Source organism: Trachymyrmex septentrionalis, unplaced genomic scaffold, assembly GCF_001594115.1.
Source record: "Trachymyrmex septentrionalis isolate Tsep2-gDNA-1 unplaced genomic scaffold, Tsep1.0 scaffold107, whole genome shotgun sequence".
Classification (NCBI taxonomy): domain Eukaryota; kingdom Metazoa; phylum Arthropoda; class Insecta; order Hymenoptera; family Formicidae; genus Trachymyrmex; species Trachymyrmex septentrionalis.
The window spans coordinates 1,944,609-1,971,768 of NW_017304196.1; the positions used below are offsets into that span (position 1 = coordinate 1,944,609).

Sequence of the window (27,160 nt, forward strand, 5' to 3'; positions counted from 1 at the left end):
AGATAAATTTGTGAAAGCGTTAAATATATATATCTATATATGGCTGACTCAGGGAGCTGATGTGAATACGAGTAGCAGAATCCAGATAATAGGGAGTTTTCGCAATATCGTAGCTCCAGATACGGCGAATGCTAAAGTCACTAAAGTCATCTTTCTTATTAGTTATTAAGAAGAAGATAACGTAATCTGAACGTTTACCGTTTGCACAAACGGTATTGCAAAAGCTCCTAGATAGCACAGAGAATTCAAAAAGAATTCAGTTATGTCATCGGTTTAGAATTTATTTTCGGATACGAAAAGAATACCTTTTTCCGACAACAATTCTGAAAAGAATTCTTTTTATATCTGAAAATGAATTGGAAATTGACGACTGAATTCTTTTTGTGCTGGGAATGTAAAAAAGTGAGTAATTCGTGTTTCAGGAGAGAGAGCTACATTTGCGAGAGAGGGTGCAATGCGTCGCGCGTTACAATACTGTACCGGCGACAGTGGGTGCGTTGGTGCGTTGGTGCGTATGCTCACGGTGCGCCGGTTCGCCGGTTCTCGCTCACGAGTCACGCATTGGAGCGAGCCGAGCGTCGCGTGGCCCCGAGGTGAAGGGGATTTCTGCAACGGTCCGGTACTCCGGTCTGTCAGTAAGAATCGGGATTTCGTATGGTTCAGACACGTCGGAGTCTCCTCACTGTTCGCTCGCGAGTGACACGAGTAACACGTGCTCGCGACGTCTGGCGTGTACGCGCACCCATCCATCTCATTCACACGAACGTACGTCGATACACGCGCGCACACCGAGGCACACGTGTCGACCCTGCTGGCCTGCTCGCCCTGCTGATTGGCGCGGTGCCGGTCTGATTGAAAAGGGACAGTGAAGAGACACCGGTGAAAGGCTGTCAAGTGTCCTATCGTTTTCGTCGCGATGGCCGGACTTCGGAGAAATCGCCTGGCTGGATAGAGCGCGAAAGGGACGACGTACTTTCCAACGGGGTCGAGATAAATCTGCAGGGTGCGAGGTTATGGGGAAGCTGAAGATTTGACGTTCGAGAGGATCCCTTGTGTCTGCAGGACTGCGAATTTAGCGAACGAGAAGGTAAACAGATTAAAGAGCGATTCTTTCGTAGCGCTTTCAACGTATAATAATAAAATATCGTCCGCAATTTCGAATTTTATCTTATAAATATGCCATAGTTTCTTTATGCCTTCTTCCTTTTGACAGACCCCTTTCCTTTTCGTTGTCTGTAAGTTTTACAGTGCGACGTGAAAAGTCGCGTTCGGAAGCAACAAAAGGGAAGATGGATGACTAGTCCGGACCGGTCGGGCGTTTAGCGCGACGAGAAACGCGATCTCTCGATTTCGTCAGGGCGGACAAGCTGTCTGCGTCAAACAAGCTGTCTGCGTCAAACGAGCCGGTCGCGTGAGAGAGCAGACGCGTGGAAGCACAGGGTCGGTTTACTTGTTTTCCAAACTTTTGAAAAAAAAAAAAAAAAAAAAAAAAAAAGTTTTCCTTCAATTCTTTCTAATTTTGACAAGCCTTAAAAGAAGCTCTTTTAAGATACAATCAGCCTGTAGAGTTGTACAGTTACAAGTACCACTTTTCTCGCGATAATATTGATTATTGAGTAAACAGTTTGCCCGAAACTAAATCTTTGTTGATAGAATCATCGTTTCGTTGTGGATAAAAATTATTATATACTAATACATATAATAATAATAATTATTATTATAGCAGTAGTAATTATAAAAATGAAACTTCTAATCATATAAATTAATATATTACTATTTATAGTCAATTCAAACACTTTTCTCTCAGTGTAGTATTGATTATTACAGACGACAGTAAATAATTTGTCCGAAATTATTCTTTGTTGACAAAAATATCTTTGTTGTATTTATAGATAAAAATTATTTTGAGCGCGTTTATATCTTCAGAATTTATAGATTAATAATCAATAAGAATTTCATTTCAGACCGTACATAGATTAATAGATAATGTTATTAATTATGTAAAATATGCAAATTGATACAGAAGTTTCCTTAGGATAGAGAAGAATCGTATCGTAAATTTTAAAACGGAATATTATTATTTTTTTAAATATCATCCATTTTCTTATGTGAAAAAATTAAAAAACGATGATGTTCGCCGTTTATCTCGTACCGGCCCTGTGTAGAAACGTTTGCATTCACAATAAAGGCCTCGGCACCGTTCACGATCGGTCGACGTTGTTAAGCCGATGATTTTTATTTAAAAGTCCACGTCTACCTCTTCTTGCCTTCCGCAAGGTAACTCTTATGTCCATTTCTATGAATGCAGATTAACTTTAATCTCGATTTAATTTGCTCTTCATCTTTTTCCAACTTTTAGAGCAAGAAAAAAATGAGTTCGTTTAATCAAAATTAAAATTAAACTCCATTGAAAAAAACGAGCATTAAGTACACATAAATTTGATATGAATATGTAGAGAGAGCCGACGTTCGAAATTATCACTACTAGGAATTTCGTGGTCGAATCGCTGGGATAAGCGCGATTTATATCTTGACTAATGGGAAGAGATGCGATAGGAAGCAAAAAGTGGAAGCGAAGGCCAAGAATAGAGCAGATTCCACGAGTTCTTTGAACGTTCAACTTCTCTCTCGCTCTGCAGAAAACCTGAGCATTTTCTTGAAATTTTTCAAATTTTCAGTTATTAATAAACCTCCGATATAAATTTAATTCTTCAGCATTAACTTTCATCAATGACAGAATGTTAATTCAATCCTTTGAATAATGAATTGTCGCATGAAAATATATTCTGAATCTTAATGAATAAATATCCATTGTTAAAACAATTTGCATTTAATTTTTTCTAGATCTTTTTTATACTCTAAGAGTTTGACTGTTAATTTATTTTATATTAAAATTTTTATAATCAATTCATACACAGAAAAATATCATTCTGTTGCTAAAAAAGTTATTCAAATTATCTACTTTCTTTCCTTTAAGTAGTTATTTTTAACAAAGAATATTTTCTATAATAATTTCAAAAAATATCCAAAATTATATATATATAATTTAATTAACAATAAATTTTAAAACATTTTATCTTGATTCCTCCAGCATAAAATGATACAATAATGTGACAATAATGATTCATGTACAAAGGATTAAAATATCGATTCGTTTCGACAAATAAAATCATTTATCGTGATATCAAAACATACTTAATAGACAGTTACAAGTAGGATCGTCAATGAAAATCCCCATAGGTTTTAGTGACGCTGTGCCAGCTGATGATGCTTGTTACGCATCGCTGCTGGCGATAAGTATTGCTGTAAAAAAGGAAGAAAAGGAACGTAAAGGCAGACGGGATCTACGAGGGCCACATGGTATGGTTTCGCGTTTGTGCGAAAGTTTATAATTCCAATTGCGAATGGTTGTTTTACTTATAGAACCGCTAAGAATAGCGCGACTTCAGCGTTGGGTCATCTCTTCTCGAGAAGGATAGAATAGTAGCGTCCTCGATCAGGATGTGCCGAGAACTCCGGGAAGTCCATTGTCCAGATCGTATTGTTTCGTAATTGTCTACACATAAATAGCTCTGTTAACGTTGCGGTACGATTGTCGAATAACACCGTAGATTGGAGGCGCTTTGTTTCGCAGAGTATTTAAATTTAATTTTATATATATATAATGATTTTTCTTCGTCATTGTCCGCTCTTCTTTTTGTGATTCCAAACCTGCATTTCTTTCAGCAATTGACTGAAGCATCAGTTAACGGTTAACAGTTGAATAATAACGTGTCTAGTTTGAGTTCACCGTAAACTGGTTTATTCAAATTTGAACCGATCCAGAGTAAGTTCACGCGATCCAGCGGCCGTTTAATACAGATCTCTATATCAATTGAATGTAAATTTGAACCTGAATGTAAACCGGTTTAAACCACTCCTCAGCGGAGTTGATATTCGATTATGTCGTTTTAAAACCTTTTACGAAATGAACATATGTTGTATCGTTAAAGAATATCTTTTTTTTTAATCCGGTAAAACTGAAGTTAGTTAGCGAAGCGATACGGAAAACAATACAATTATTGTCGATTAATAATAAATTTGAATCCGAGTAAATAAATTTAAAATAGATTTAAATCACTCGTCAGTGGAGTTGATGTTCGGTTATATCGTATTAATCAAAATTTTTGACGAAGGAGACCAATTATCAATGTAGATTGTTAAACGCTATCTTTTTTTTGCGATGAAATACAATGAAGTTGAAAAGCGAAGCAATAATAAATTATTACTGATTCATCAAAGATGTTTAGAAATATAATGAAATATGTATACTTTATCCTTTAGAAGCAAGAAAATATAAAAAAAATTCCTGTAAACTGTGTTAAAATATTTTTTAATAGAACAATATTTACAATTGTTAGAACAGATTGTAAAACATATCGAATCCTTTTGTGTTCTTATAATCGATAAATAACTGCATATGTGTGGAATTGAATTAGGCCTAAGAAAAAAAACATAAAATAAGTCATGTGACAGCGCAATTAAAATAAATATAATTTTATTCTATTTCGAAATAAAAGGAAAGTTTTCAATATATTTTACACTTTACAAGTGTATTCTATTAATTGTAAATATATTTTATTGAAAAATATTTCAATATATTTCTTTTGCAAGAATTTTTTAAATGTATTTTTTCGATGTCTCATTCGTTTTAATATCTTAAGATACCTTAAAATTCTATTATCAGAAATATCGTAATTCGATATAAAATTTCCAGTTACTGAATATCATTCTCAAACTGATCGAGATTAATGTGTATGTTCCTAAGAAATACGAAAGGACATTAGACATTCATTGCTTATCGCTGTGCCAAATAGTGATAATTCGAAAATAGTCGCTATTTGAAAATCGTGGACTCCACTCGTTATATGATGATTAGCATATTTCATCGCCGGCCATAATTCGTGATTGTAAGATTACCACAAAATTATTTCATTAAGAAAATGGGGTCAGCAAAATTTTTCAATTTTACAAAACAAAGAATTATAAGTTCCTCCCTATTTTTTTTTATACTGTCACAGAATCGAGTAAGCGAATGATTTTAAAGGCATTTAAAAAAAATCTGCTTAGAAAAATTATAAGAATGACAATCAAACTCCGATTAACTTAATTGCGTTCGATCAGAGAAACCGTTTCCTAAGGATTTCCGGAAAAGAAGTTCTAGTAGAAAATCACTCATTAGGCTTGCAGAATCACAGAAAAAGTATCTTAGGCCGGTATTCATAGTCGATTCTTATTACAAGACCATCTTAAGTAATGTCTCTGAATGCAGCCCTCTGATTGATTCGTACTTCTTAAGATCGTACTTAAGGTCTTAAATATAAGATCTGAATACTTATGAATCTTGAAGATCTGAATCTTATGAATACCGGCCTGAGACTGCATGTCTGAGATATAATTGAAAAGCACATTATATCTGTACCGGGAGTTCGATCGCGCGACTCAATGATCAACTCATCAAAGCGTCATCTAATTCTTTTAACATTCGTTTTTCTTTTCTACCAGATTTGTTTTTATCTTTTTCTCGATGTATTTCCGCGAGAAAATTTCCAATGATTTATCTTAAATGTCGAGTCGCGTCTTTCGGGCGCCGCGACGACCTTAAAATTGCGATAATATCTAACATGATTGTTGGCGATATTAGAGAGAGCCAAACGAATTTAGAGAAGACAAACAATTCGATCCTGCGCACGATTCGGAAATTGCTTGCCTTGGCGTTGTTTGCTTAATTGCTCATAATTAAGATACGGTCGCGACTTTCATACGGGCTACGCTCCCGTTGGCGCGGCGCAAATAATCGGCGCTATTGGCACGATGGAAAAGAGAAATTACGTCGACGCTTGCGTCACGGTATCCTCGTACGCGATGAATTAAATTGAGATGTCACCGAAGGCTCGTCGAATTAATTAGCCGCGCTTGTGTGTAGTTGACATACACGTGGAAATAAGTATCGGCGGTACGTTATCGTCGATCGACGTCGTCAGTCGACCTCGCAGCGATATAATTTGTATAAGTGAATTGTCCGAATAGTACAGTATACGTATATTGCTTTTATGTAGGTGAGAGAGTCCGAATGTATTAGAAATACAATATATGTTATGTGTATATAATAAAACATTGTTTTCTGTTTCGTAAAATTACCTTCATTTTCATGTAATTCAACAGAAATTAATGCAATTTCTTATCTCTTTACTGATATTGAAAAATTATCATATCTAACATGTATAATATATTAGGTGTGTTAAAAAGTCATCGCGTATTTTTTAGCTCAAAGTTGTATATACAATATCTTCGTCAATAATGAATGAAATTCAAATTTAAAAAAAGGGTTTTAAAGCTTGAAATTTCTACTTTTAAAAGCTTATCACATTTTTTAAGTTTATATGAGTTTGATAATTTTTACATACCAAAAACTACGAGCTGAAAAAGACGAAAAATTTTCTTCTCACTTTGTGGATTTGTAACGTGTCCAAAACGAATTTGAGAAAATTTTCGATTACCTATCGTGAAAGCTTGATACTTTCCCTACAAAATCGTTTTTTTTAAATATTCCTACGACTTTTGATTACTGAGTTATCGCGGATTAAATAAAAGAATTATTTTGACTTTAATTGCTCATAACTCCATTAAAAATTGTCGTATCGTATAATTTAAAAAAGAGATTTTTAAAGCTGAAACTTTACTCTATTAAGATATATTTATATTGTTGGTAAGAAAGTAATTGCGGTTTTTACTGATAGATGTCTTTTAAAAATACGCGATGACTTTTTACTACACCTAATATTATACAATATGTATAATATAGTTATATAATAAGAAAAATGTCTATATAATAATTTAAAGTAAATCGTAGCACCTGGTTTCAATACATAATAACAATAAAATAAAAAATTAAGAAACTTCTGAGCTATTATAATCGTATAATGGAATGTTTACACATTCCATTCGTAATATCTCTTTTATGTCATGTGAGTATATTCTTGAGAATAGAGATTTATCAGAAGGTCAGCTGAAAATAATTCATATCGTTCGGGTTAATAGAGAAGCGCTTCGTGTTTGTACAAAGAGTGCATGATGGCGTAGATCGTTGTATCATGATTAAGGACGACAGTATTACCGGTTTCGTAGATAATCGCTACAATGATTCGATAGGAGTCTGATTGCCGGAAAGCGCTGTCACACGTGTATCCGCGTGGGAACTAGGCGACGTACGTGTCACGGATACGGAAAACGGATCCAAGTGCGGTCTGTCTGTTCGGTAATTTATTAGACGAACTCGCATGTGTTAAACTCACCAGGGACCAGAGATAATCGCGCGTAAAACGATGTCCGGGGCAAGGCTAATTTCATAATTGGTACACCCACGAACTCCTCATTTAATTATCGCGAGGTCGACAAGGCCAACGAAAGGTCTCTTTGTGTCTGTTCACCTTGAATCTTTGAAGCTCTTTCGTTTCGGACTTCTTAGAAGATTCTTCTTCTCGGGAAAGAATTTAATTTCATAAAAAAGGAAACTTTTGGAGCGCAGATTGCTGACCGCAAGAGTTCGTATGATTGATTCTACACAGTGTGTTTGATTATAATTTCCAGTTTAGTAATTAGTTTTTGTTGATAATATGTTGTTAGAAACGACTATTAATAGTCAGTTATATTCTAATTTCAATTTATTTTCGCGATTCTTTCGTGCTATTTCGAGAAACTTCATTTTAAGATTACATTGTTCATGTAGTTAAAATTGACATTTTAATTTATTGCAAGAAATATCTTGATCGTCCATCATTGGCATCGCTGAGATCTTCATAATTTTAACATTTTTTCGCATGTTAAAATATTTCTATGGACTTTTCAAGTATGGACGGAATTAATGTAGACACAAGCATCTCACATGAGACTAAAGTATATTTGATCGAGCCTTATTAAACCGGTTATGTTAAGTCGAATGAGCTGCAGGTTTCAATTTTAGTAGGCGCGGCATATATTTCATTTTTGTCTTTAATTATCTTAATTATCCAATCAACATATTAATTTAAAATGTTATCTAACACCGTTATATTTCAAAGCATGCTGTCTTCTAATTAATAGGTAGAATTTTTGTGCACAATATGTCATTGATTAAAATGTATTTTGTAAAATGAAATTTAAAGTTATATAAAATACTTTTTATTTAACCAATGTTAATGTGACAAAAGGCGGCGTCTAGATTTTTCTAAAAATGACAGAATAAATACAACATTGGAATAACGATTGTCGACAGGTGACCGCGTCGAATGTTATCGAGCAACCGTCTTGGCGAATCGATAAATTTCCAAAGAGGAAACCGGAGAGAAATTGGATTACCGTTTGATCGACCATTGTACGCGCGGCTACTCGATCTTCGGAGCTACCAAATCGCAGTGTGGCTTCTAACATAAGCCACTGTGTGAGAAGAGGAAAAGGAAGAAGTGCAAAGAGAAAAAGCAGTGACAAGCAGCATGGCGCACGAAAACGGGATAAACGGCGGTGATACCGATTCGGAGTCGGTGGAATTGAATCCATTGAGAAGAACGAGATTCCACGTGAATCGGGTCGACAGTCTCGAAGGTCGTGCCAGTCTTCTGGGCGAGCAAGAGACCAAGAAGTCGTCCCTCAGATACATGACCAGGGAAGCCCTGCCCAGACTAGACAATTACAGGAATATCTTGAGCATCCAAGCGGCCCACAGACCCTCCTTAGACGAGTTGCATAATCCTACTTTTCTCAATAAGGTGAGTCCTTAATGATTATTCCGAAGGCAATATTATTGCCGCGCGAATCCAACATTTCTTTTATCAATGATAAAATACGTTGGAAGCGTTCCCAGTATAATATATGCGGAATCTTTTTTAATTAAGCAACTGATATAGACAAGCATTTCACACGAGATTAAAGCATAAAATTTTGGATGAAATTAATGTGCGACAATAATATCCCTTCGCTGTGCAGTTTGTATTATACAATTGCTACTTTCGCTTATAAGATAGACTGAGTTATCGAAGGAAGCAAACATTTGCGAGTGTCGCGTGACACGCTGCGGCATGTTATGATATCGTCTAAAATTTTATTTAACGCGTTATGCGATGAGGATATAGTGAAGATTAGAAATGTTAATATTTCACGTGATTAATAAATAATGAAGCGTGAAGTGCGAGACATTGCCGATAAGTCTAATACTCAACGATAACGAGTGACACATCGCGAGGAAAGTTCGCGTGTTGCGTGTCGTATAATTTATAATTGTTCGTTTATTAATGTAACATATGCAAAAATTGGTATTTCTTTTTGCAATAAATAATGAGCTTCTCATTGAGGAGGGATGAAGTTTGGCTGCGAAAATGAAAAATAAGAAAGCCTTTACGTGGAAAGTCTTTTTAACCCGCGGTGTTCCGATAAAAGGCAGATGCACGTATATATATATTATATACGGGCATATACGGGCACGAGATAAACGGTGAATCTATCATGTCGATACATGTCGAACGAATCCTTGACGATAATACATGCGTTCTCGCGTGGCAGAGATGTGTAATTCTGGCATTCATCCGCTTCTTGATTTTTTTACTCGTTATCTACGGTCCCGTTTTCTTGCATATAGAATAAATATTTAAAATTAAACAGGAATCTTACATGTGTGTGGGCTGTGTAATATATGTTTAGTATCCGTCGCGTATGATTGCAGCCACGGACGTTTCTAGAGACGCGCTCGAAAAGGTAGCCCAAGAAAGCGTGTATCACTTAGGTCCATTTTTAAATATAGGATTACCTAAAGATTAAAAAAGGTTATCAACAGATTCATCAATGAAATTCATTCATAAATTTCTTGGTTATATTATATTATATTGTGAAATCGGGCCTTAGTAATTAACTGTTCCAAATTAAGAGGGGCAGTCCTAAATTTTATTCCAAATTGAGGACATGATTGTAAATTGTTCCTCTTTAAGTGTAAAACTAAATTTGAAATAATAAGTGAAAATAATAAGGTATGAAATCAAATTTTCAATTAATATATATGTGAAGAATTTTTTAATTTTTTAAATTTAAAAACCCCGATTATTTATACAAAATATATTCAATAGAAAAGTACAATTTTAAAAAATAATTATTTTTTAAAATTAAAAAAAAAAATTTTTTTTTAATTTTTTAAAAATTACATCAAGTTACAAAATCACATTTTAAAATGATTTGACCGCGATTTAAATTTTCGTTATGTGGAAATTTTATGTTTTTTCGCAACTGTTATCACTGATATCTTTTTTCTAGGATACCACTTATAGCGACCATAGTGCGTATAACGCATGCACAGCGCGTAATATGATAGCGCAGCACGTGCACGCTCCTCCTTTCTGCCAGCGTGGTCGACACGCGGTATTAATTACATTCGCTTAAATGATTCGTAAATCGCGCGATTGCAAAGATTGTTAATTGTGCAATTAATCCGACGCAAAAGCGTGGCGCCGAGATTCCGCCTCTCGTTGTGACGTGTTGGCAAAAGTCACAGGCGGAAAAGTTCTCGGTGTATTTATCTCTTCCGTTCAAACGGGAGTGGAAAACGCCGATACTACGAACGTAAATATGGAACGTAGCACTGAATTTTTATTGCCTTGACGTGACGATTTTGTCGACGACGGCACGACTTTACAATGCCACGAGCACCGTTATCAAGCGGTGTAACACTGGTACAACGTGAAATTAAATATTTGCCATGACTACTTTCGAGCACATAATTTATATTTTTAGAAGTATTATTCCAGTTATACTACGGATGTTTCGTTAATTGCAGTTGCATAATGCTTACTCAATTCAAACAAATCTAATCTCTGATTTAATCTTAATTACGTACTTTCTTTGTCATTTTTATTGGACGTAATGTTTTTTTTTTCAAATATTTTTTTTTAAATTTATTAAAATCTATATTCTTTGTTCCCCAATAATTTATTCATATTTTTTTTGTGTAATTTGGATGTTTGAGAAATTTTATAGCACGTTGTAGCAATGATTACAATTATACACGTGTTACATTTTTAAGTGAATTAATACACGAGTACGAAAAGATTACTCAGTAGATTCACTACGTTTTCAGCTATGAATCAGTCTGATACGGCCAAAAACGTTATCCAAGCGTGAAGCGAATGCTGATTGTCCTTGTGATACTTCAAACAGAAGTGTGCGATCGAATCGTTTAGTGGGTTCGATTTCATTTCCGCCAGGCAATGCCCGTAAGAATTTTTATTTGCTCAGCAATTAAAATTCTTACGAGGCAAAAATAATGTGAACTTTATCTATCTGACATTTATACACGATAAATATTTGCACCGTTGCGAAAAATACGATATGGCTCTATATTACGCGTATTATAATATTATTTAAATTTCGAGAAAAAGCATTCTTATCTTTCAAAATCATTAATTCTTTCACAATTGCAATTTTGCAGAATTTATATATCGCGCAATTGATAAGAAAAATGTATTGGATACTAATTGGTTCGATTATGGCAAATTCAATCGAACAGGACGAAAGTGAACATAAAGGATTTTCTTTATTTTGTAGATTTTGCACGCGCGGAATCGAAAGGCTATTTAGATAGCTCGAGAGGAGACTAAAGAGAAAGGGGATAAAACAACACGGTTGACCGCTCACGTGAAGGAATGACATGATTGCATACTGGGTCACGGAGAATTAGTGTATATGTATTTAAACAAATTCAGAAAAAGCGTCACGTAGATTGTGACTCGCGCTCTACGCGGCATAAATATCGACTCAACGTCTTGTGCGAATAAGAGGTCAATCGGAAACTACATGTGCAAGTTCTAAAATGTTATAATTCTAATATGTTATAAAAGGTATTTCACTGAAGAGATCAAAATATTTGATTAACAAAAAACTATGTATTCTTTAATATAGGAAAAAAAATATTGATAAGATATTTCAAAGTGTAATCAGAGCGTGAATGACTTCAAAATGAAATACTGATGTTCTTTATGCTAAAAAATATATAATATTAGAAAAGAAAGTGGTATTTATGGCCAGTATAGATATATGACTCTTCTTAATTTCTCCGATCTTAAAAAACTGGCGAATTTTAGTGATATTTTTTTTTCCGACGTATTAGAATACATTCTTTGTTGATAAAAAATATTTTGATGTCTTCAATAAATTATAAAATATACATGTATATTATTTTATTTATCATTTGCCTATGAAGTAGCACATCTGTTATTAAAATCTGCTATTAGAACGCTGTGCAGCAATGCAAGAAATATATATAATATGTATAGAAAGCATCGAGTTCAACGTGTTAAGTCAAATTATCTATGCAACAGATGTTGCGCCGTTAGTCATGCTTCATTAATGCAAATGAGGAAATTTTTTAGACGTGGATTACCACGGCGCATATGAAATCATATGAGTATGTAACTGTTGGGTCAAAGTAAAGACCCGTCACGTTCGTTCGTGCAATTAAAGTCGTTCGAGATGACGATGATGACAAATACTCCGAGACAGTCTCATCAGCTCGCACTACGCGCTAAGACGACGTAATTCCCGTCTGAGGAATCAATCCCTTTGAATGATTCAGAAATGTGACACTTGGAAGATCAAATGGATTTATTACATACTACGTCGATAGATATCGCGATAATTAGACATACGAATTTATGTCACGAATTTTTGTTGTAATTGGACTGTTGATAATTGAGTGACATTTCTTTCACATGTCTCGTCATGTGACATAATTTTTCGGGTCAGGCTGATGTTGTTAATTGGCTGCAATTAGCAATTCTCTACTTCTTTCTAGACCGTGGCTCAATGTAATATAAATAAGAGAAGTTGATTACCTGCACTATATATAGCGTGGTAAAAAATACCATTGCCATAATAAGGTGTTAATTACGTTAATTGCGTTTGAGAAAATTTAACAGAATTAGAAGAAAGTATACTTTTGCAAACATTTAGACACATCTTCTATAAAAAAACGGAATGCTTTAACAAGAATTTAATGTGATTTAAACCGATCTAAATTGATCTGTATTTACATCCTGCATTCAATGAATACGAATAGCTTTATTTATCCTTATGTCAATATCGTTTATTACTATTTATAGGCGACATTGGTTCTTAATAACTACTATATCATTTAAATGACTTGACATATTATTGATTTTGAGTGCAAAAGAAAAATTTCCTGAGTCCCGTAAAGCCCATTGTTATGAAGAATTTGCAGAATTGCGAGTATAATTATGCGAAATGAGCAAAAAGTGTAAAAAATTTCAACGATAACGTTTTACGATTGTAATTGACAAGTCGGCTGTCGATCCAAGTTGGCTCGATTACGCGAGGAAACACAATATCTATTCAAATTTTTAAAAATATTTTCTTATATTTTACGAAAGTAAGATTGATAAAATTAATATAAAGAGGACATGTATAAAAGCTAAAAAATTATACTGTCAAATCTTTTTTATTTTTTCCCAAATTAATTAATTTCTCTGTGGCACACATTTTTAACGATCAAATAGAATCGTGCATTTATATTTGCGATTCGATACGGTGATGTTAATGGCCTCAGCAAAAAGCGTACTCCGAATAAATTACGAATCTCTGACAGATAAGCGTGCTATTTGAATATATTCGTGATATGTCGTAGTGGAAGATACGAGCATATGTAAGATGTAAGAACAAGCACATATACTTGTAAGAAGGCTCACCTATATAGACAGCTTTTATTCTTCCTGTATTGTACCCTGTCATAAACCATTTACGCTCCTTTATGTGTGTAAGATATGTGCAATGTATACACATAAATGTTTCACTAAAAAGTTTTAGTAGCCTTTGTAGATTTCGGTCAACTGCTCTTTAAAAATCTCAAAAATGAACCAGACTTACACCAACTTCTCAAGAAATTGCGGGAAGTACGCAATGAAGTTTTTAAAAACTGGATAACACAAGCACACAAAATAAAATTTGTTTGATCGGAGATTGGATCATATATAATATTCTTATGTATTTTGACTTTCTGAAACCGAATCCGATGTCCAAATTACTATTGCATTATTTGTTTTATCGATGAAAAATCGGATTCGGTTTTATAGCGTCAAAATACATATAGGAATAAAAAGTGATCTAATCTCCGGATCAAAAAATGTTTTTGTGTTTATAATTGAATAATTATTATTTGCGATAGTATTGTACTAAGAAACTTTCACTTGACAAGATATGGATTTAATTTATTAGAAAGAAAAAGTAAGATTTGTTTTTACTATTGCTGTTTTTTTAAGTTTATCTATTTTTTAGACGGTGTCATATTTTTTAGAATTTGTGTGATGAAAATAAAAATATTTTTGATAATATATTTAATATAGAGACAAATAAGAGGAATAACCGGTTATGTAATTAAAAAAATGAAATTTGGCGAATTATCAAATGGAGAATAGAAATAGATGGAGTAGAAAACAAAATTGCGAGCCTGATTTTATGAAAGGCTCATCTCACGATTGTACCGGATTTTAATGCAAGATATTCGAGGGTAAAATGGAAAATCACGGAATGGATTAATCGCCTGATTGTGAGATAGAGAGAGTTTTTTTAAGTCTTTAAGAGGACGAGTTGTGTGTGTGTGTGTGTGTGCAATTCAATCAAAATCGAATTGACAATAATTGATGATGCAGTTTTGTTCCTCATCTGATGATGTAAATTATTAACATACGCAAACGAATTAATTCTCTACAGTATCCATTTCAATCGTGTTTGTGTTGGTATATCTTAAAGATTTCGATTTGATTTCTCGATTACTCATTCATTTCCAAGACTTCTGTAAATGTTTTAGTAAGACTCACTTCGTCCGGAAATTATTAATCATTGATTGTCAGTGCTCAAACATACGTCATAGGACATAAATTTTTTTTCATGAAGACAAAGAATTTTTTCTACGATGAACCATTACCTAAGTTTTAAGTCATAAGCCGTAAAAAATCGACCGATCACAGTTAAATGTAAGAAAAATAATGGACCATGATTGGTTAAGTTCTTACAGCTTAATGGGCTTTTTACAATATAAGCCTAAGTTTTAAGTTTTAAATCGTAAGACATTAACCAATCACAGTTGAATATGAGAAAAATAATCGGATATGATTAGTCAATTTATTAATACAGCTTGAGATTTAAAGCTTAGGTAATGGCTTATTGTAGAAATCTTATCCGAAAGACTTAAGTGTTTTTCAAATACAATAATGTTCCAGGGATATTTCCAATTTATTTTAATTAAGCGATCTCGTGTGCGATTCGTAAAAGGTTCCGCAACCTTTCGGATTCGGACGTCACATTGCAGATATGAAGCCGATTATACGAGGCTCGTCTTACGTAAATCATTAAGACTTCATCGGCCATGTGGCGAACCCTTCCTCGAAACTGGAGTCACCTTCAATGCCTTCAATAATCACCTCTGAATCTCTAATCCGCTCGTCTTACCGGCTGCTCGGTAAGACGCGAAATCGTCGCCTCGTCATCTGCAACAAATCGTTTGGATTCATTTAGAGAGTTCACCTTGAAGCCTCTCGGTACGTCGATTATTCCATCGGATTGATGAAGACATTATCTCAACGACACGGGGCATTATTCCTCGCATAATTACCGGTCGCATTTTATAGACACGATTGCACGATTGTGATGTGCATGGAAAAGCAGTCGTCTCTTATGGCATACAAAAGAAAACGCTTAATGCTTTAGGAAAAGTCTTTCTGAAGAAACTTTAGGGAGGAGAACGAGGTCACGGCGCTCAGCTCGGATTATTGATCTTAATTACGAGAATTGCGCGACGCTCAAATAATAATATAAAAACTTTTACTGAATTATCTTATTGATGTCAATTGACTAGAAAAAAAAAAGTTCAGTTTATCGAACAATTTGTTTTCAGGGCTCTGGCTCGCATACATTAACTGTTCCACAATTGAAATCCACGGCACCAGGAGTGAAGTTCGGATGGATCCAAGGAGTGCTGATGCGATGTCTTCTCAACATCTGGGGGGTGATGCTTTTTCTGCGACTTTCCTGGGTTGTAGCGCAGACCGGAGTGGGTAAGTGCCCTATTATCGAATCATGCTTCTTGATTCATTGGATTCCTGAGATTTTAACGTCGATGTTGTTTCAGGCCAGAGTGTTTTGCTGATTCTCACAACGACAGTAGTCACGACGATTACATCCTTGTCGATGTCAGCGATCAGTACCAACGGTCTTATCAAAGGAGGTATTATTATGCGCAATATAAATAACAGAACTACAAATCTACAACACTGAAAATGAAAGAAGAATAAATAAAAAAATATCATTCCTTACAATTTAAGAATTATGTGAATTAAGAACAACAGAAAATATATTTTGTTTCACCGCAATATATTTTCAAGAAAATGAAAAACTTTACGTTTTGTTTTATAATGCAGTGATAATTATATACGAAAATTAGTATATACCGAGTGAGACATCTAAATTGAGACATTTGAATATTTTGAAAAGAAGTTAAAAAAAATGTTTCAGACGAAAGTTGCATCATCTGAAAAACAAATAAAATCAATTTTCGGAAAAATTGATGTTTCAAGATCACGTAAAAGTTATCGCAATTTTTTAAATAAAATTATAGGATTTTTTAAAATATAATATAAATCTTGTTATCCTTCATGTAAAAATATTAAAGTTATTATAAAAAACCTAGTTTATGAGGATTGCTTCTCGAGTGTTTCTTATAAGTTCTTTTATGACGGATAATGTCATGTATACTTTTATCAAGCTAACAGATATTTCTATAATTGTTTGCATATATTTAAACTGTCTCGATAAATTTTTCGTTGATGTAATAGTTCAGTTAATTGAAATATACATATTTTCCCTCTTTTTGTGCAGGTGGAACTTATTACATGATTTCCAGGTCATTGGGACCTGAGTTTGGCGGATCTATAGGTCTTATATTTTCTCTAGCGAACGCTGTCGCCTGTTCTATGTATGTAGTCGGTTTTTGTGAAAGCTTGGTGGATTGTCTCCGTCCTTTCAAGGCCTGCATAGTCGATTGCGCGACCATGGACATCAGGATCATAGGTTTATATAATTTCATATAATTTCAAAAGATAAAAAAACATTGCAATTTTGATTAAATAATATTCTCGTGTAAATTAACATCTAACAATTACTAGTATATTTAAACACTATTACTGACGTAATTTTCCGTCGATAGTGTCGATAATTGAACTTGCAATTAATTTAATTATATCGCTTTTAAGTCCTCTTTTAATTCTTGCTTTAAAGTCTTGTCGAGGACGATGCAAATTATACTTATGGATTTGCAGGCTGCATAACGATAGTCGTACTCCTGATAATTGTTATAATCGGCCTGGAATGGGAGGCAAAGGCTCAAATATTTTTGCTGATAATTCTTCTCGTGGCTATTGGCGATTTTATGATTGGCACTTTCATGGGTCCCAAAAGTGATTTGGAGAAAGCTCAAGGATTCGTTGGTTACAGCGGTAATATTGCATCAACATTTTTTTTCGCGTACTCTTTCAACATTTATGTAATAATTACGAGAAGTGGTAATTCATGGGTATTGAATTAATTTTTTCGTCAATTTGTGATTTATAGCCGAGCTGTTCAAGGAAAATTTTTATCCGAACTATAGATACAGCGAAGGCGTGGAACATAATTTCTTTTCAGTATTGGCCATCTTTTTCCCGGCGGCAACAGGTATCCTGGCAGGTGCAAATATATCTGGTGACTTGAAGGTGATTTAGTCTTTCGTCTATAAGAGATTACTAAGATATTTATAATTAATGCTTACTTCACTATATATGTAATTTACGCGGTGTCTATTTAATTACTCATCAGTTTGCATATTCGATAAAATTCTTTTATACTGTCATAAATTACTTTCTCGATCGATGAGTTATAACAAAATTTACGTTCTAATTACGTTTTTAATTATTATATGATTATAATTACTGAAACCCACGAATATTTTATGTGATGTATCGTGATAGAAACGCGAAAGTTTGGTGTCACTCTTGAATTCTTATTTTGAATTCGACAGGATCCACAAACAGCGATACCGAAAGGCACATTACTCGCGATTTTTCTAACGTCATTGTCATACCTAATGATGGCGATTATGGTTGGCAGTACCGTTGTGCGAGACGCGACCGGCAACGTTACTGATTTATGGACGACATACAATAGCTCTCTTTCGGCTCTGTCAATGCCTGGCGCAGACAATGACACTGCGATCGAAAACAGTACAGTCATCGAGAATGTCATTCGTACATCCTGGAGCATATATGGAACGGATTTTAACTGTACTGCAGGATGCAAATATGGCACCCACAATAGCTTCGAGGTGCATACAATTATTAACAAATTATTATTTACAAAACTAATCTCTGAAAATATTAATTAAATAAAAATAAAAGTCATATGTATTAAATTTGGATGGTCATTGATATTAAAAGACTATGATAATGAATAGTAATTATCAATTATTAAAAAATAATATTATACGAAAAATTTAAAATAAGCAAATGATACTATTTCTAGGTGATCCAATTAGTTTCCGCTTTTGGACCTATTATTTATGCCGGTTGTTTCGCGGCGACGATTTCAAGTGCCTTAGCATCGCTGGTTTCAGCGCCGAAAGTATTTCAAGCGCTCTGTCTTGACAAGCTATATCCAGGAATCGCGTGGTTTAGTGGAGAGAAAAATAAGGAGCCAATTCGTGGTTATTTACTTACTTTCATTATTGCCGTCGCTTTTATTCTGATAGGTGAGTGGTAATTATATAGATATATATCGAGAAATTTATTTTATATATATATATATATATGTATATATATTTCAATTTTTTTAGGTGAATTAAATGCAATTGCGCCGCTGATTTCGAATTTTTTCTTGGCTGCCTACACTCTCATCAATTTCAGCACGTTCCATGCTTCCTTGGCTAAGCCGATCGGATGGCGACCAACTTTCAAGGTACTGTAGCGTACCTTATATAATATTAAAAATATATGGCGTTATTATATTTTTACTCTATCTAATAATATTATTCCGTTTTTTTTAGTATTATAATATGTGGCTTAGTCTCGCTGGTGCTATCCTTTGCGTTTCTGTGATGTTTCTGATCTCATGGTGGACGGCTTTAATAACGTTATGCGTAGTCTTAGCGTTATATTTAGTAGTCTCATATAGAAAACCTGGTAATTTACGCAACAAAAATTTATCTTTGTTTAACGCTACTTTTTTCGATACACTGCGCTCTTCATGAAAATATATTACAGATGTAAATTGGGGCTCAACTACACAAGCCCAGACCTACAATAACGCATTAACTGCGGTACAGCAATTGGATCGGGTGGAGGAGCACGTGAAAAATTACAGACCGCAACTCTTGGTTCTTACTGGCGCGCCCAATGTGAGATCATCTCTTGTCGATTTCGCTCATCATATTACTAAACATCAGAGTTTATTTATTTGTGGCCATATTATTGAGGTACCGCTTGTTTCTATTTTAGCCGATTTGGTGCACTATGTCTATTCGATAATATATCTCGTATCCTTCAGACACCCATATCATATAAAACGCGCAACAGCATGGTGCAGAATTGTTCTTCCTGGCTCAGGGCAAATAAGATCAAAGCGTTTTATTCGCTGGTAGATAGTTCGAATTTCCAAGATGGAGCTACTTCGCTCCTACAAGCCGCTGGACTTGGGAAAATGAGGCCCAATATCCTGCTGATGGGTTACAAGCAAGATTGGGCTACTTGTCCCCGGGAAAATCTGAATATGTATTTCAACATCATGCAGTAAGTCCTTGTGTATGTGCGCGCGCGCGCGCGCGTGTGTGTGTGTCATACTTCAGTTAACTTGAAATAAAGAGAACTTTTTCTGTATCTCACAGCAAAGCTCTAGATATGCATATAGCAGTGGTGCTTCTCCGACTTCAAGAAGGCTTGGATAGTAGTACGATCGGAGATGTCGAAGATTCAAAGAGGCTCGCGCCTACTTCGATACCGGGCAATCAGAGTTTTTCGCAGCTTAGCCAAGGTTTTTGACCAAAATTAAATTTTCTTATTTTCTAACGTATATCTAATATATCTAATATATTAATTGTTGCATGATACATTACCGCTCAAAAGTTAGAATATCTCTAAATTTTGAAAAGAAAAATCGACTTTATTATAAATATACGAAAGTTTATGTTATTTTAATTATAAATTTTTGTCCAAGAGTATACATTCAAGAAAAAATTGATGTCAATAAAATAATTATATCTGTAAAGAAGTGTTTTTATATAAAAACTACAGAATGCTTCATAGCGTGTATGTCATTAGTGTAATAATATATGTTTTTCTAAAGAACGATGCTTGATAAATTATAATTATTGCAGCTAGTAGCACATCTGACATATCAATCCCCGGCAGTCCCGCACCGAGACGTTCGAAAACAATTAATGAGTATCCTAATCCATCCTCCGAGGAGCAACGTGAAAATCGAGCAAATATAGTGCCAATCACAAATATATTTAATGTAGTAACAAAATTTCAACGAAAGCATAAGAAGGGTACTATCGATGTATGGTGGTTGTATGATGATGGTGGTCTAACACTTTTGTTACCTTACATTATCAGCACGAGACGTAATTGGTCTAACAGCAGATTGAGAGTATTTGCACTTTCTAATAAGAACTCTGAACTGGAATATGAACAAAGGAAGCAAGTATTAATTTTTGACGATAAATTTCTTTTATAAATAATTACGCAAAATAATTTTTTCTTGATGATATTAATATTATTAATTTTTTTCATAGTATGGCGAGTCTCTTGTCAAAATTCCGGATAGACTATTCCGCCCTAAAAGTTATACCGGATATCTCGAAGTCGGCACAAGCTGGTACAAAGACATTCTTTGACTCATTAATAGCAGACTTCCAGGAGTTAGCCGATTCGAAAAATTCCGACGACGATGATATGAGTAATTTCAAGTTTATTTTATAAATAGCATAAAATAAAACTAACAAGTTACTAATTTCCTATCAATACATACCATATAACAATTTAATTTTTTTCTTTAGATGTTATTAAAGATTCAGAACTTATGGCGATGAAAGAAAAAACCAATAGACATCTCCGTTTGCGTGAATTGTTACTTGAAAATTCCATGGAAGCCAATTTAGTCGTTATGTAAGTAGTATTTCTCATAAATTTTTATATTGACAACACGAACAAATGTCCTCCAAATTTAACAAGTTTCGAATATATTAGAATATAGATAAAAATGAGAAACATGTATTTTTTTAATAAGTAAAGAGTAACGTAGTTTGAATTATATTGTGCTCTGTCTCTCTAACGTATCGAGTTGAAGAGCAATAAAAATATTGATATGATTCTTTCTAAAGCCTTGTGTCCACGATATTAGAAATCGTTCTGAGATTTCGGATAGAGAAAGAATTAACGAATCATAATTGAATAATTTCGGCCTTTTAACCAATAGTTAATTCCTTCTTCGTCCAAGATTTTAACATCACGAACACAAGGAGCACGGATGTGAAGATTAGAGAATGCGTAGTATATATTCAACGCTTATTAAAATCGGAGGATATTTGGTTATGTTTCCTTGTAAGTCGAATTGTTTTTTCATTAATATTGTTTGATTTATAGGACGTTACCGATGCCTCGGAAAGGTGCTGTATCAGCGCCTCTTTATATGGCGTGGCTAGAAACACTTACACGTGATATGCCGCCGTTTTTATTGGTTCGAGGCAATCATACGTCGGTTTTAACGTTTTATTCATAATATTAATGTGATCGATGATTGATGAAATGTTGTATTTACAAAGCTATAGAACGTCACATAGCAGGTGACGATATCGCAGTATTACAAGTGAAAAGAAAGACTTATAATCATCTGTATACGCAGAAAAAAATTGATTCGATCATGGCAAAACGAAACATCCAGTGACATACAAGTAATAGAGACAAGCTAATGATGATAATGAACCTTTATTATTATGTGTGGGAAAACATAAGTTTGTGAATGAACCACTATCGAAGAATGTGCCTAAGTAATCTCTTGAAAATATTCAATTATATAATAGGAGATTGTATTTTTTTTTAATGATTGGAATATATTTCTAGATTCCGAAAAATCTTGATAGTCTCTTGAAGTATGAAAAGATCAATCATATTTTATAAATATCTAAAGTAAAGTTATAATCTGTAGTATTATTTCAATGTTTTTTATGCAAACTTTTTGTGCCTTATCTTAAATAACACTGTGTTTTATATAGGAATTCTGTAACATTTGTATCGGTAACTTATAAAATTGCAACTTATATATCTAACAATAAAAAGACCAATTGTCTTTTTCTATAAACTTTTATATTTCTATACATATATGCGAACTTATAAGCTCTTGACAATCTTTGAATACAAAATAAAATTGTAATAAATTCTGTAAATACTGCACATTAATTGCATTAAAAGATCTGCTTATTTTTGTTTGTTTTATAATATAGACAGTGTTGAGAAAGTCATCAAGTTCCATCATAAAAAATAGTGTAAAAAATAAATGTTAATGTTTATAAAATAGAGCGAACGCATAAAAAAGTCGTAAAAGCATTACAGGTATATGCTATAGGATTACCTAAACATTACAGTAGTACAAAATGCTAAATTGTCACAGCGACACTTATAGTGTCAAAGTATATTGTAATTCTATTTCACATCTTTTATGCGAATTATCCACTGCGATATTAATCGGAGGTATCGCGATGTTTCAAGTATATAGTATAATGTCTCATATAAGTTTCATACAGAAATTTTATATCGATTTCTGTTTAAACTTTTTTAATTACGTAACTTCGTTATAATATAACAACTATCAGTGCTTTTATATTATCGATAACTTTGCGATACATTATAGATGATAGAGAGATATTTATTTGAATGCTTCGATGTGAACACGTTTCAGACTAGTTACGAATGCGTTGCAGGAGTCAGAATACTGATAGTGAACGATCACTTTCTTTCTGATTACATAAGTCTTGCAGATTACAAATAATTTATTGTTCCGTGTGTATGTTGGTGTATTCTTAATTATAATTTGAATTACAAATTAATTTTGATTCTATATCATAATAAAAATCAATATTCCAACCCCTCTACATGCATAGTGTATATATAAAATCGGATTTGTGCCATATTGTGTTACGTGCCATATTTATAAAGATTAATCCCGTCAGAACTACAAGATGTAAATGGCGTACCTTTACTCTATAATATATTTTTTGGGATATCGTAGGAAAAAATGCATAAAGTAAGCAATAAATAAAACAAAAAAATATTTATAAATACTTATTAAAAAATTTATAGCTGCAGCTATAAATAAAGGTCACATGTAAAAAATGAAAAATTTTTTGAACGAAAAATTAAATAAATGACAAGAATAGAGAGATTATCTCTGGCAAAAAGCATAAACATAAATAATTAATACCAAATTTGAATATATTACTTTTCTACTCTAAATATATAAAAATTATATATTATATATGTGTGTGTTTATGTATATATATATTAATCTCTTCAAATACTAAATTCTTCTCTTGCAAGATATAAAATGATACAGTAACTTTTAAAAAATTAATTTAAAAAATACTATCAAAATGTCAGGATGACAAATTATCATCGTCATGAATTGCATCGTATTTTTCCGCAGATTCGATAGAAGAAAATTCGATTTTATGTTTCGCGGATAGCACTGGTGGCGTAGATTGCGATTATATCGCAAGATAGATTTCGTTCTCCTTTCGCGTTTAAATGCTACGGATATGCCGCGGTCTGCGCACCAACAAGCAACAGGAGGACAAACCAGAGCTAACTTTCGCCAATTCGGATAAACGCAACGATCTAGTCGGGAACTCCACCTTCTCAGCAAACACCTTACTTGATTGTGGAATTTCGTCTTCCGACCGATGAATGAGAGTACCATTCACATAGAGCACGTTGGCAGCTACATCCTCGGGTACAGTCAATGTTTGGTAACTATATGTTGCTTCTCGCTCGATTCTCTAAATTGTAAATCAGAAAAGTAACAATCAAAACTTGTCTATAATTAAATAATTGAAAAAAGACTTAATTCTATAAAAACAGTAGCAGTCATATAATTCGTCTGTCATATAGTAAGTCCGAGTGAAAGCAAATTTGCTATAAATGATGGAATTTTAGAACAGTATCTTTCTCAAAGTGACTTTTATTTACTCTAAATTAAGACTAACCTTGAGAACTTCCTGAGATTCTTTTCCAGCCCCTACACATATAACATCTGGTCCGGCCATTGTAACCAGTGATTTTAAACGTTTGGATTCAGCCACCTAAGCAGAGAGATATTGAGTTACTATCTCAAAAATTATAGGTGAAAATAAACGAGTATTGCAATACACTATATAATCAACATGTAGTCATTTTATCATTACATTTCGTATATCATATTCTTATAATTCATTATCACATCATTTAAATAAATTAGTACTAGAAAATCATTATTGAATCAAATTTTATCAACGAAAACTACAAGCTATTTTATTCAATATAATAACTTCTCTTTTTTTTTAATTCGTATATTTTTATATATTAATTTAAAAAAAAAATATTTGATGTTTTTTTAAAAAATTTTATATATTAAAATATTTATTATAATTTTAATATAATCTTAATGCATTATTATGGTGTCCATAATAATTCTTAATGTGCCAGCAAATCGTGCACAGTGTTTTACTGTACTGTAAACAGTAAAATATAAATATATTATCTGAAAAGTGCATACACAATGAGCTTATAATATACATAATACATATTTATACAACGATAATTTATGAACAAAATGAGTAATGCCTTTAAACATTTCGCTTAAAGTTAAATGCTAAATCATATGCATGCTAAGGTGAGTGAATAAGATTCGTGGTATTGTTCAAGTGCACGGTTCAAGTGCCAAGCTGGAACTTGTGTAACTTATTACAATTTCAAAAAAGCAGTTCGTAAAATTCTCAAATTATTACATACGAAAAAAAGTTTCTCAAAATCGTGCAAGTTTGCGTTTCTAGCCTGTGAAAATATTCATTTTATTTCTTTTCTTTTGTTAAATTTTTCTTTAATGACATATTAAGAGGGTCAGTTTAGTGCACCCAAACCTGAAGAGGGGCTGAGGTAAGACTCTCCACTATCACCTCTTCGCCACCATCACCCACCTTAAATGAACATTAGAAAAGTAAGGTAAGTGAGCATGATATTCTGTTGAAGTTTGACGCAAATCCATAAGGTATATATACCTATTATACCTTACATAAATGTATAATGTGTGCTGTGAATAAATACAAAAACTTTCATTGTTACTAACAGACTGAAACATGCATTTATTACATAGAGGGTTTTATCTTAAATTGGATCTATTTCAAGAATAAAATCGGTACTGAAAAGCAATAAAAAAAGTTGACAATAAATATATTACATCTCAATATTAAATTAATTTCTGAAGTAGCTTCTAATAAGAATGAAATACTATCATATGAAAATGTAAGATATAAAATGCTTTCCAAAATAAAGACACAAAAATTACAAAGTCATATCTAACAAAGTATTACTAATCTTTAATATATTTTGTAAAATAGTTAAGATAACAAAACGTAAGTATAAAGAATATTATAGACAAAACATCGTCCTTTTTAATTTAAACACATTTAAGATCTAAGATTATTCTTATGCATATAGCACAAAATCATCCATACTGAGTATATCTTTATGACTTTAACATCAAATGTTGAATTTAATGAGACATGCGATATACATTAGTATGTGATTTAATGAGAAATTTATGAATTATGTTTAAAAGAAGATATTAATAATTTTTAAAAATGTTAGATGCTATAGATATGTTAATCTACGAGATTACCGACCTTGATAGGTACGCATGGATATTCTGGAAATGCCGCAGCAACTGCTCGTGCTCCTGCTTCATTTGTAAAATGAGACAGTCCAACAAAGAATTCTCTACCTATGACGAAATATTTTTGCATTAATAAATGTAAAAATTTATAAAATATTTCTGATGTTTACATGTGTTTAAGAGTACAAGTATGGAATATATCAAAGCAAAGATTAAATACGCAAACTAAAATTTACCAGTAAAAAGCACATCTCCACCATCTAAGCGGGCATTTTTGTCGCTTATTTCTATCAATGGTATCTCTAACTCTTTTTTCAACACAGCTCTGATAGTATCAAGCTGAAAAAACACGAAAGAATAATTTAAAAGCGAGCAATGAAGAAACTAAGTTTGAAACTTAATCCAAAGACGTTAAATCATCGTTATTATTATCATGAATTCTAATTCAATCTATCAATACAAATCAATTTTAATAAGATCTGGATTGTATATTATAGATACCTCTTTGAGGCGAGATGGTTCGCTTGGATGGGCAATCAGGGCAATGCCGTTGCAAACAACGGCGATGTCTTCGACGAAGACGCAAAGCGGCGAATTCTCATCGGGCGGCATCTCGACAACGTCGATGTCGAGCTCACGAAGAAGCTGTGCCAGGGCCAGGTGCTGCGTCCTGGCTTCGTCCAATGTTACCTCACCCCGTGTACGCAGCGACAACGGGATCCTGCAGAGGATTGCGTGCGTGTACCGATGCAGCGGCATGCTCGATGGTTTCGCGTTTCTCTCGCCGAAGAGCAAAAGCACGTAAACCTACGTCGCGCGGTCAGAGATTTAATTAGACTTGACGTTTAACGCGAAACGACGGATGACAAGTCAGCCATGATGTAAAAAAACTAAAGCCTTGGACACAATTCACACTGCGTTCAGCAGAGAATGCAGTTTTGCAACTATTGTAAAATTCTTAATACAATTGGTTTACGCATTCAGATCCAGTGAGGAATTAGGGGACAAGACCAATCATATTAAAGAATTACTGAACGCATGAACTGATTTATTTTAATTTACTCAAAATGAACACCTACGTGAAACGTCAGAAGTCGATTAATCGAGATGAAAACAATTAGGGAAAAAACTCGAATATCGACTCAAA

General features: G+C 33.5%; 2 protein-coding genes across 5 annotated transcripts; one reads left to right on the forward strand and one right to left on the reverse strand.

Annotated features, from left to right (window-relative positions):
• The first annotated feature begins 456 nt into the window (after nucleotides 1-456).
• On the forward strand, nucleotides 457-22,281 carry LOC108747166 (bumetanide-sensitive sodium-(potassium)-chloride cotransporter). 4 transcript variants are annotated; one of them, XM_018484471.1, is made up of 18 exons: nucleotides 457-1,087; nucleotides 8,294-8,783; nucleotides 15,962-16,121; nucleotides 16,196-16,291; nucleotides 16,942-17,133; nucleotides 17,382-17,558; nucleotides 17,674-17,813; nucleotides 18,119-18,421; nucleotides 18,619-18,844; nucleotides 18,929-19,050; nucleotides 19,139-19,274; nucleotides 19,356-19,567; nucleotides 19,639-19,880; nucleotides 19,976-20,121; nucleotides 20,465-20,789; nucleotides 20,885-21,048; nucleotides 21,149-21,257; nucleotides 21,735-21,870. In XM_018484471.1, the coding sequence occupies exons 2-18, from the start codon at nucleotides 8,511-8,513 to the stop codon at nucleotides 21,868-21,870; spliced, it is 3,159 nt and encodes a 1,052-aa protein (XP_018339973.1). In that variant the 5' UTR covers nucleotides 457-1,087; nucleotides 8,294-8,510. The 4 variants fall into 4 exon arrangements, with proteins under 4 accessions (XP_018339973.1, XP_018339983.1, XP_018339992.1 ...); XM_018484481.1 differs by lacking the exon at nucleotides 457-1,087 and adding an exon at nucleotides 1,420-1,440; XM_018484490.1 differs by lacking the exon at nucleotides 457-1,087 and having other exon boundaries at nucleotides 8,511-8,783; nucleotides 21,735-22,281.
• A 1,349-nt stretch (nucleotides 22,282-23,630) lies between these two features.
• Nucleotides 23,631-27,104, reverse strand: LOC108746206 (N(G),N(G)-dimethylarginine dimethylaminohydrolase 1). Its single transcript, XM_018482829.1, has 5 exons — nucleotides 26,515-27,104; nucleotides 26,250-26,352; nucleotides 26,024-26,121; nucleotides 24,350-24,445; nucleotides 23,631-24,142 (listed from the first exon to the last, which is right to left on the reverse strand). Exons 1-5 carry the CDS (start codon nucleotides 26,770-26,772, stop codon nucleotides 23,888-23,890), a joined length of 810 nt encoding a protein of 269 aa, XP_018338331.1. The 5' UTR covers nucleotides 26,773-27,104; the 3' UTR covers nucleotides 23,631-23,887.
• Between the last annotated feature and the right edge of the window lie 56 nt (nucleotides 27,105-27,160).

Bases quoted from the DNA above. Each gene is read 5' to 3' on its own strand.
- LOC108747166 (XM_018484471.1), top strand. From the start codon at position 8,511: ATGGCGCACGAAAACGGGATAAACGGCGGTGATACCGATTCGGAGTCG. The intron at 19,275-19,355 runs GTAATTTACGCA...AATATATTACAG, and splicing joins AGTCTCATATAGAAAACCTG to ATGTAAATTGGGGCTCAACT. The intron at 20,790-20,884 runs GCAAGTATTAAT...TTTTTTTCATAG, and splicing joins CTGGAATATGAACAAAGGAA to TATGGCGAGTCTCTTGTCAA.
- LOC108746206 (XM_018482829.1), bottom strand. From the start codon at position 26,772: ATGCCGCTGCATCGGTACACGCACGCAATCCTCTGCAGGATCCCGTTG. The intron at 26,122-26,249 runs GTAAATTTTAGT...ATTTCGTCATAG, and splicing joins TGGAGATGTGCTTTTTACTG to GTAGAGAATTCTTTGTTGGA. The intron at 24,446-26,023 runs GTCGGTAATCTC...CTCTCTGCTTAG, and splicing joins ATCCATGCGTACCTATCAAG to GTGGCTGAATCCAAACGTTT.